Below are 11,007 nucleotides of genomic sequence, written 5' to 3'. Positions count from 1 at the left end.
ATAAAACTGAAGCATTCAATACTAACCAACAAGCAAACACTCATTAGCACTTGTTCATATTCTGTGTTTAGCTAATGGTCAGGAAGGCTGTTAATGGCTATTGTTGGTTCTTTGTGATCTCCGTAAACTCAGAAAAATATAAACATGCCACGTTTAGATTATTCTGCTACTAAATTTACTTTGCATCTTCTCTATGGCTTGAGTATTTCACGTTTCTATTTGTTTATTATATGGTATTTCTCATTTGTTTTTTTCTATTGTTGTATTAATTTATACAGTGACGATAAGAATCGTCTTACAAATTATTTCAAATCCTAGTTTAAAATCAGTTTAAAAGACCTGGTTTTCTTTCCATTAAAAAGTTGATTGGGCTGATGGTCAATTCCAATTTCTTCAGTGGCGATGGATGAGCCTGCCACCACAGCATCTAATGATAGCAGAGCAATTACAAATTGTGTAGTTGTGAAAACAGACTTTTTTTCTTCAACATTAGTACCAATCACCTATGTTCATATATTTGCTTAGCCATTAAGCATGATGTATAAATACTACAGTAACTGGTTCAACAGACCCCTTGGCCAAACTCACACTCTACCACGGTTTAGGATAGTATATGAATCTATCATGCCTGTCTGCCTTTGATGAGTAGTCATATATTTCATTCAGAATTAATCTTTCTGAAAGCATCCATTTGCCATTCGATCAGTAGGCATATCTCTTCCAAAAGGAGATTGTAGACTGATAAAAGAGAATATTTATAGCTCAGGATTGAACTGTGGAGTTCTTGGTGCTCTCTAAGCTTGATTATTTTGGTGCAGAAGATCAAGAACTTTCCCTCCACACTGACAAGGCAAGCCACTAGTATATAAACAGAGAGCAAATCCAACTCCCTCTAGCACTGATGATGTTACCCAGTTGGGTAATGAAACATCTGCAAGCCAAGTTCAGAGATCACTAAGGGCCCCATGGAGATTGTCAACATTTCCCCCGCCCCCAATGTTGATGCTCTGTATATGTCCTATGTATGCTGATGAGAAGACAAAAAGAGGTCATAGTCCAGTTATCAGAAAGTGTGCTAATTAGGCTAACTTTTATACAATTTTTTTCTGATCCCAATTAGCAGTCTCCTGTCTAATCTCCTTGTCCTTCCCCCCCCCCCCAAAGAAATCTTAACATGATTTTTACAATGCATATATTGTGTAGATTTTGAGTGGTTTTTCCTAGCTTGGTACCTTCCTGAAGGAATAGGCAATAAACCCATTATTTCTTCCTGCTAATATATCTGGTTAGACCTGGAGAGATGATAGAACATTAAAATCAGAGGTGCCTTTCTGGGAAACCAGGGATAATCTCCTCAAACAAGTGTGTTGCTAAGCTGTTCTCTCCCGGGACTTATAATCTGTCAGCTTCTTCTCTTTCCCTTGAGATAAGGGGAGCTTGGTAAAATGGGGGTGGAGCTTTTTTTTTCTTCTTTCGTTCACACTTTTTTACCTGGCTGCAAACCTTTCATGCTTTCCTACTTGGCTGCAAATTGTTTATTTTAGGTTACCTGGATCAATATCTTTTCCTTAGGAAAGTGGTCATATTAGAAACCCAACTTCTATTGGATGGTAAGTCCACTGTCAGCTCTTTTTGTGTGTTTCTGCCTTTTAACATATCCTTTTAGCAACTATGCAGATATGCTGAACTCTTCCTGCGTAGTCAAGTTAGTTTTTGAGTTTTGGTTAGACTATTTTTAAAAAATGTATGTATGTATGTACGTATGTATGTATGTATAAGAAAGCTCAGGATTTGTATTTGCTCAACATTGAAAGGATGAAGAATTACCAGTTCTTATTAACCAGAGATAATTAAGAAAAATTTAGATTCTGCAGAAATGGACAGATTGACACTAAAAATGAAAGAGAAAGAAGATTCAGATTACTTTAGAACATGGGATACATTTTATCAATGACTAGAAAAATGAGGTAGAGAGAAAGGAGTTTAACATGTATTAGTAAGCTAAACATTGTAACCCAGACAATATGTTGCTGATAAAATATTAAGGATTTGTGACTACAAAAAAATAATAAAATATTGGGGGAAAAAATAAATAACCCTTCGATCAAATGAAAGCTTTTTTAAAGCGGATAGAAGATCTGAAACTATTGTTATAAACAGAACTCCCAAAACTTTATAATAGCTCATTTTTTAATATGAAAAAGGCTAATTAAAATACTTACAAATAATAATAATAAAAAAGCTCAGGACCATATTGGTTGGAAACATGCAAGAGAGGCCTTCATCCTGCAATGGATAGACAAAGGCTAAAATGACGGTGATGATATATTTGTGTATGCATAAAACATACAGTCTCCCTTTGACACAAATAATTTTATTTATAAAATTATAAATTTTAGAATAGTGATAGAGTTTTGAATATTTAGAAATTCTTTATACCTTGTTCATCACATCTAGACTATGTGACTTTGAGAAGGGCAAAAAAAAAATTCCTATGAGCTACAGTTTTATTGTTCGAAAAAATGAAATCCATCAAAAGGGAGACACTGATTCACATAATCTGATATTGATCTATGCAGAAGTAATTTCAGTTCAGTGGGATTTATTCTGAGGTGAGTGGATACAGGATTTTGCTTCTGTAGAGCTGCAGAAGGGAATTGAAGGTTAATAGATGAGAAATCTAGCAGTTCTCACGGAGAAACTGTGGACTATAAAGAGAGAGAAAATTAAAATGTATGCCATTCCAATACACAAATAGACAAAGCCATAAAGAACACTTTGATTTTTGTACTAATGCTCACCTTCTCCAATAGCATCCCCTAAAAAATCTAGATTTTGAAAGTCATTTAGAAATAGAAAAGTTTGTTCACTATGATGGCCAGGAGGAAACGGGTGATAAAAGCTGTGTAAACAATAAACCACTCTGAGGTCACTGTTGTTACTCAGGGGAGTTGAGGCCCTGTTTTTGTATCTAGGACTGGGTTATCACCTCTTGTCAGAAGTTCTTGTGAAAGCACAAGGTTTCATAACCAGAGGGATTTTCCAGGTGTTGCTGGTAGTGGTGTTTGAATTAAAAAGAAGTTGAAACTCTAGAAAGGGTGCAGAGAAGAGCAACAATGATGATTATGGGGCTGGAGGCTAAAGTATATGATGAACAGTTGCAGAAACTGGTTATGTCTAGTCTAATGAAGAAAAGACTAGGGGTAACATGATAGTAGTCTTCTAAGATTTGAGAGGCTGCCACAGAGAGGTGGGGGCCAACTTATTCTCCAAAGCATCTGTGGTGAAGTGATGGAGAATGTAATTCTTGGCCATTGATCAGGACAGCCACTTGTAATTTCAAATGATAGTCAATTCCATTCTAGCTATTTATAGTATTGATATAGCATCACCCAGCCATTGTTAGTGATATAAAGCTTATCTTCAGTACAATTATTTCAGCTTTACTGATGATTCTTGGAGAATCTTTCAATTCCGAGTGCAAAAATTATTTGTAAATCTTTTCTCACAATCACAGAAAAAGATAATTACAATCCCCTTAGAGAACAACTGGCTTAATCCTACATCCAATCAAAATTCTAATCACAAGTAATGTGTGGATTCTTATGTAGCCATACAAATATCACTAGGGTTGGGGAAAATGTATTTTTGCAGCAACATAAAGTAATTTAAGCTCAGTGAAGACTGAACATGCGCAGTGACCAAGAAATACCACTTCACTTTGAACAAAAATCAATAGCACATGGAATGGGGAGGGAAAGTCTTGAATGGCATACCTTATTAGAAGGATCCAAAGTCAATTGTTGCTTTAAAAAAGTTATGTATTCTTGGTCTAGAAGTCTGGGAATCAAAATCCAACATTTCTAAAAAGCAAGAGGTTGAGAAAGATAATGTAGGTTGTTTAAAATTCACACTGCTTAATGTAAAAGATGAACAAACATGTCTCTGTATTTAATATTCTATGAAGAGTTTTCTGTTCACTATTCCAGTTTCTCCATTTCTTCACCTCCCTCCTGTTTTTCTGCCTGTGCACTCCTCCAGCAATCAGCAACCCTTGGCTATCCTTGTGAGGTGGTGCGAGTTCTTCCTTCAAAGTTTGTTTCCCCCTACCTTTACAAAGTGTATGATTCCCAATATTGCTAATATTGTATAGGTTTTCACAGCCAGTATCTGTTGGGCAGTGTTGAGCTTCAGTGATAGCCATTACCAGCTGTCTGCAAGGAATATAAATCTTTCCATTTCCTACCATCCAGTCAGAGCTGAAGAAGCTTCTTGGATGAGAAGCAAAACATTTTCAAAGAAAAACAAGAAAGTCTAGGTGCCCTCTGAAAAAGCACCTATCAATCATGACCTGGATGGCTGAGAATCTGCATAGACCATGATAGCCCTCGTTTAGTAGACTCTAGACCAGACATGTCAAACTTGCGACATCACGTGATGTCGCACCAGATATCGGGATGGTTTTGCCATTGCTGGCAATGGGGTGGGTGTGGCTTCTGGATGACGCGTCTGGCCTGCGGGCTGGCAGTTTGACACCCCTGCTCTAGACCAGTGGTAGGCAACCTTGGCTCTTTTATGACTTGTGAACTTCAACTCCCAGAATTCCTGAGTCAGTATGGCTGGTTCAGGAATTCTGCTATTGAAGTCCGCAAGTCATAAAAAAGCCAAGGTTGCCTACCCCTGCTCTAGACAACAGATTTCCTGCTGTTTTGCTGGCAATCGTCACTGGCATCTTCAGAAGTATATAGACCATAGTCCCGAAGCTCAACACTGTCCAATAGCTGATATCAGTTATTTTTGTATGGATGTTGCTTGTCTAGGGATAACATTTGCAAACTTAGAATCAGAAATCCAGGAAAAACAGCTTGCAGACTGAATGTGTGCACTAGCCATTTAAAAGAATTCATCTGAGATACTGCAGAGAAGTGTATTTATGCCTTAAGTTGCTGCTTGATGACATTCAAGTGACATAGGTGACTGAAATTGTGTAATTATTGCTGAGTGAAACAAGCTATAGCTTTCCACTGAGTGGCAAACCACATCAGTGTGAAAAAGTGTGAAAAAGAGTAAGCAAAGGATTTGTGTGTTCGATCAAGAACTTTTAGAAGATGTAATGAGTGACTGATATTGCATTTGTAAGTATTTTTATTTTTCTTCAAAGAAATTTCCTGAGGTGTCTGTCTGAAAATGAATCTACCTTGGATTGCTCTTGGCCCACTGTTACTTATAAGTCTCAGTTATGCAGGGGCTGATGTGCAATCAAGCACATCCCTTTACTCTTCTTCTCCATCTCTCCCCACCACACTGTCATCTACGCCGCCAATGTCTTCTGAATCCACACAAGACCCCAAATCTCTCCTGTACCCCAATCTGGTCACCATATCTCCACTCAATTCATCCCTGCCTCAGCAGAACCAGACTCAACCCTCGGTCTCCATCACCCAGACTGAGAATACTGAATTGATCCAGGAAGAAGAAGATAGTCCTTTTGGGTTTTCTGACCAAAACATGGACGATCCTATAAGAAATTATGAATGGGAGGCTGCAGCTAGGCGTGCGGATATGGTGCTGAATATGACTGAGATGTTTCAAGAAGAGGAGAGGGCTCGTTTCAATCTTTCCGGCCTAAACATGGAAGATTCTGGAAAAAATCAGCCTGCACCTCGGGGCGTGGCAATGGCACTGCTGAAACCACTAGGTGAAGGGCAATTGGGAAGGAGGTTCCTTGGGGGAAATTTAATTTTTGTTCAGTTGAATCTGGGATTCTTGAATGATAAACTATGATTTAGTTTATCCATAATACAGAGAGAGCTTGAACGTTTAGAACATTTAGAATTCAACTCCCAGAATTCCTGAGTCCACAAGATAAAATGGCCATAGTTGCGGATCTCTGGTTTAGAAGATAGTCCAGCCTAAAAATAAGAATTCAGTATCACTTTTCCTTCTCATAATCCACAGTAGCTTGCATCACGATGTGTACTCAGCACACTCTCTGGCTATAAACCCAGGTTAATAAAATAGGATTGCTCTAAAGACCACTATGCTCAAAGCAATCACATCATATCTTCAGCCAACATAGGGAAACAACAGCTGGGTTCCTTAACATGTTGAAGCATTACAGGTAGCCCTCAACTTACAACAGTTCATTTAGTGACCGTTCAAAGCTACAATGGCACCGACAAAAGGGACTTACCGTATATGCCGGCGTATTAGGCAACCTGGCTTATAAGACGACCCCCGTCTTTATCACCGAGTCGCCTTCTTAGAACGTTGTCTTATACGCCGGAAACTACGAGTATTTCCGGCGTATAAGACGACTCGGCGTATAAGACGACCCCCGTCTTTGGTGCGAGTTTAGCTCTTCCGGAAGTTGTCTTATATGCCGGCATATATGGTACAACTGTTTTTCACACTTACAACTATTTCAGCATCCCTTGGTCATGTGATTAAAATTCAACTGGTTCATACCTTGTTTCCCTGAAAATTATACTTGTTTTGCCTCCAAAAGAGGCACCAGGTCTTATTTTCGGGGGACATCTTACCCATTTACTTAGGACCACTGCAGCCAGACCTCCCATGCCCCAACACCTGTTGCACTGCTTCCTGAATTCTTCTGTGACCGCTTGCGGCCACATACCATGTGGCACATTGCGAGTGGCAGCATCAGCACAATTGACATGAGCCATGCAGCCTCCTGCCACAAGAGGCAGCACCAGCGCAATTGGTGAGACGAGCCATGCGGCGTCCTGCTGCAGTGGTGGCACCAGCACGATGCGCCATGTGGCACGCAGCACGCAGAAGAACTCGGGAAAGCAGTGCAGGTATCGGAGCGTGGGGGCCCTGGCTGCAGTGGTCCTAAGGTAAGCAGATGCGAGGTGTGTGGGATAGCTGCACCTCCCCACCCACGCCCTAGCTTGATTTTTACCCATACACCTCGCCCCAAAAACTAGGGCTTATTTTGAGGGTAAGCCTTATATTAGGCGCAGATGTAAAAATCAAGCTAGGTCTTATTTTCAGAATAGGTCTTATTTGGGGGAAAACAAAGTATTTATGATCATTGTAGCATCTTGGGGTCATGTGTTCCCTTTTGCGACCTTCTGAAAAGCAAAGTCAATGGGGAAGCCAGATTCATTTAACAACTGTGTTACCAACTTAACAACTGTAGTTATTCACTTAAGAACTGTGGTAAGAAAGATCATAAAATGGGGCAAAACTCACTTAGCAAATGTTTTACTTAGCAACATAAATTTGGACTCAATTGTGGTCGTAAGTCAAGGACTACCTGTATAAGCCGAGCTCATTTTTTTTCTAGTGTGGTATATTGTATGTGAACTCAGGCATTTTTTTTTCCTGTAAAGGTCAAGCTGGGGAAACTCAAGGAATGTCCAAGAATACCATAGCTCTGTTCCTCTGGGTCTGTGGTATATTGCTGTGTGTTTTCGTTGGAATCTATTGTGCCCATAGTCGAGGAACCAAGAAAGAACCATTCACACATCATCGCTTGGATGAGGAGGCATTCGATGACCCTGGTAAACCTGCTCCACAGGTCCTTTGGGAGGAGAAGGGTCACTTAGAGGGCACTGCCAATATCCTTCCCCTGTATTTGTTCCCAGGATGAGATACAGACTTCCTTCTACTTCATCAGTTTTTCAAGTCTTTGGTTGAAAAAAATGGTGGTGGTGGGGAGGAAGGATCTACAAGTCTTCCCCTTTTAATCACCAAAGTTATTTTTTCCAAAAGCCAACTGGACTTTCTTGTTTTTTTGTTTGAAAACATTTTGCTTCCCGTTAAAGAAGTTCAGAATTGAAGAAGTTTCTTGGATGAGAACCAAAATCTTTTCAAACAAAAACCCAAGGAAGTACTGTTGTCTTTTGGGAAAAGCATCTTTGGGACAACCATAACCTGGATGATTATCTGCATAGACTTTTAATGATCACTTGTTCAACAACCATTCAGAGTTACAACAGTACTGAATGAGTGGTACTTATGACTGGTCCTCAAGTTGATCAAGGCCATGTGACCTTTATTAAGGCACTTGACAACTGACTCGTGTTCACAACACTTGCAGCATCCCACAGTCATGTGATCACTTATGATCTTCCCTGTTGGCTTCCCACAAATAAAGTCAATGGGGAAGTCAGCAACGAAGGCCACAGGTCACGATGGTAAGTCTCTCATATGTTTCCTTGCCTGACAGGAACCACCTCTGACCCTGCCATGCTCATGCCGTGGCTGCCCAGCTACCTGCGCATCCTTTTCTGCCCAGCAGCAGCTGCTTACCTGCCTGCCAGCCTGCTTGCAAGCTGCCTAGGACTTGTTTAATAACTCGTCATCCTTGCTTAACAATAGTAAAGGGAGTGCTGGGCTTGCTGTCACAAGCAATGCAGTCACATGACATCCCGCTTATGACATCACTTAGTGGTGGAAATTCTGGTCATTATTACTGTTGTTAAGGGGTGACTATGGTAGTCCCAAAGGTGCTTTTTCAGGAGGCAACTGGACTTTCTTGTTTTTCTTTGAAGATGTTTCGCTTCTCCTCATCCAAGAAGCTTCTTCAGCTCTGACTGGATGGTGGGGAATGGAAGAATTTATACTTTTTGCAGACAGCTGGTCCTTTGCATTCTTTTAGAAGTTTTTGAGGTGATTTGGAGGTTTACCTGTGCCCTCAGGGTCCAGAGTAGTGCAAATGTGTGTGGAACCTTCTTAGCTGCAGGATGTTTTCTGCCTTGTGTCCCTTTATTGTTGAAGACAGGCGCAAGCTGTTGAGGATGAGTCTGAGTTGTCTGCATCTCAGACTGAAGCGCAAATGGTTCCCGTAGTCTGCAATATTTTCTGGAAATCTGTTCATACTCCTGCACCTCAACAATTCTCTTAAAAATGCAAATGACCAGCTGTCTGCAAAGAATATAAATTCTTCCATTCCCCACCATCCAGTCAAGAGCTGAAGAAGCTTCTTGGATGAGAAGCAAAGCGTCTTCTAAGGAAAAACAAGGAAGTCCAGTTGCCTCCTGAAAAAGCATCTTTGGAACAACCATGACCTGGATGACTGAGAATCTCCATAGAGGACTACTGTACAATTAAAACATCCAGTCATAGACACAGGAATGAAACTAAGGTCATAAGAATGTTTCTGTACCACATCTTGTAAATTGAAAAAGATCTTTGCCAGTACCAAAAAGACATTAATGTAGGTGCCAAATGATGCCAAACAAATATTATAAGCACTAGGGTATCATAATAGATAGGTCTAGGACAACTTGCCGTGGCCAACTCACATGGCCATTTTGCCATGGCCAACTCTCCATGGGATAACTCACTGTGGCCAACTTGCCATGGCACAACGTAGACAATTCCATGTGGATAACTCAACATAATAAATGTTATCAATCACTGTTTCTTCTACATTATTTCCATTTTTGTCAATGGAAATAATGTAGAAGAAACAGTGGCAGATGGCATTTATTGCGTTGAATTATCCTGCGTGGATTGTTCTGCAGCAAATTGTCCCAAAGCAAGTTGGCCACAGTGAGTTGTCTTGTGGCAAGTTGGCCATGGCAAGATGGCCACAGTGAGATGGTGGTGCTGGATTGGCCGCAGCAAGATGTCTAGGTTGAGTTGTCCTATTCCATAACAGAGAAGCATTTTACTGGGCGATGCCTTATTCATTTGAGATGGTAGGAGTGCCTAGATGGATCATTTGACAACAATCATCACAGTATATAAATAAGTAGGATGGAAGAAGATCTAGGAAGGGCCTCAAGTAACATTCTCATATAATCATGCCTTCCATGGCAACAGTTTCATCAATGGGAAAGTCCACCCAACAGCCATTTTGGAAGAGAACCCATATCAGGTACTGAACTTTTCAAATGCCCCAACCATTCCAGACTTGGAATGATAACTGATATAGACTACACTACACATATTCCTTTAACTTCCAGCTCTCTTCTTTTCTTCTCAGCTCTCTCCCTGGACAGACCCCAGAATTATGACTGGTTCTTCCATGAAACAGATGCTCATGTCTACCCAACTCCAACACAAATCCAACTTAAACCAATGCAGGTCCTCTCGGTCCCAGATCTCAAACAACCCTCTCCTGGACTTGAAACGTCACCAGAGGAACCTGCTAAACCTGAGACAGGACCTGACCCCAAGGAGCTGCCACGAAGCCCTGTGAAACTGGAATGCCTGTCTCCAGCCAACCTTGGAAATCTCATCTGAGGTCCAGCTCCTCTCTAGCAGCTCCCCTTTCCTCTACTCCTCACCTTATTATATTCAATGTGTGTCTCAATCTGGAATAATCTAGCTAAGTGTGGTTGGAAGGAAGAATGATGAATTTTCAGATCCATGTAAGGCTCCCAACAGTGATGAAAACAATCCATATTCCTAAATTAGGTTATTAGAATATATGTGTAGCTATAGAGCGTACTTGTATGCAGGTGGTCCTTGATTTACAAACACAGTCAGGACCAAGGGTTCCATTGCTAAGTAAGGCACTTGTTCAATGAGTCACCTTGGATTTTAAGTTAACCAAATCACTGTGGCTGTTAAGCATTGGTTGTTAAATGAACACAGTCTCCCCTGTTGACTTTGCTTGTCGGGAGCCAGCTAGGAAGGTCACAAAAGGTGATTACATCACACCAGGAAGATATAATCATCATAAATATATGCCGATTGCAAGCATCTGACTTTTGATCATGTGACCATGGGGATGCTGCATGGGAGAACTGGTTGTAAGCCACCCTTTTCAGGGCTGGGATAACTTCAAACTCTGAAGTCACTAAATGAATGGTTTTAAGTCAAGGAGTACCTGTATCTCTTTCCCTCCCATATTTCCTGTCAATCTCATCCATCCCTCTTCCCCCTCCCTCCCCCCCTCCTCCTCCATTCCTCTTCCTTTCCCTCCCCCTCCTCCCCTCCCCCCTCCCCTCCCTCCTCCCCTCCTCCTCCACCCCCTCCCTCCCCTCCTCCTCCTTCCTCCATATGGATGTAACCCACTTTGGAAGC

General features: G+C 41.0%; 1 protein-coding gene across 8 annotated transcripts; it reads left to right on the top strand.

The window, feature by feature from the left end:
• Nucleotides 1–1,451: 1,451 nt before the first annotated feature.
• On the top strand, nt 1,452–10,798 carry LOC120304532. 8 transcript variants are annotated; one of them, XM_039335241.1, is made up of 5 exons: nt 1,452–1,610; nt 3,990–4,071; nt 5,162–5,698; nt 7,359–7,529; nt 9,962–10,798. In XM_039335241.1, exons 3-5 carry the CDS (start codon nt 5,188–5,190, stop codon nt 10,219–10,221), a joined length of 942 nt encoding a protein of 313 aa, XP_039191175.1. In that variant the 5' UTR covers nt 1,452–1,610; nt 3,990–4,071; nt 5,162–5,187; the 3' UTR covers nt 10,222–10,798. The 8 variants fall into 8 exon arrangements, with proteins under 8 accessions (XP_039191175.1, XP_039191173.1, XP_039191174.1 ...); XM_039335239.1 differs by having other exon boundaries at nt 3,990–4,094; XM_039335240.1 differs by having other exon boundaries at nt 3,990–4,121.
• The last annotated feature ends 209 nt before the right edge of the window (nt 10,799–11,007 follow it).

The sequence above is a fragment of the Crotalus tigris genome, unplaced genomic scaffold (assembly GCF_016545835.1).
Source record: "Crotalus tigris isolate CLP2741 ecotype Arizona unplaced genomic scaffold, ASM1654583v1 scf7180000017639.5415321, whole genome shotgun sequence".
NCBI classification, from domain to species: Eukaryota; Metazoa; Chordata; class Lepidosauria; order Squamata; family Viperidae; genus Crotalus; species Crotalus tigris.
This window is presented reverse-complemented; position numbering and strand designations above follow the sequence as displayed.

Excerpts from the sequence above, each read along its gene's own strand:
- LOC120304532 (XM_039335241.1), top strand. The coding sequence starts at position 5,188 with ATGAATCTACCTTGGATTGCTCTTGGCCCACTGTTACTTATAAGTCTC. Across the intron at positions 5,699-7,358 it reads GGCACTGCTGAAACCACTAG|GTCAAGCTGGGGAAACTCAA; the intron begins GTGAAGGGCAAT and ends TTTCCTGTAAAG. Across the intron at positions 7,530-9,961 it reads GGAGGCATTCGATGACCCTG|CTCTCTCCCTGGACAGACCC; the intron begins GTAAACCTGCTC and ends TTTTCTTCTCAG.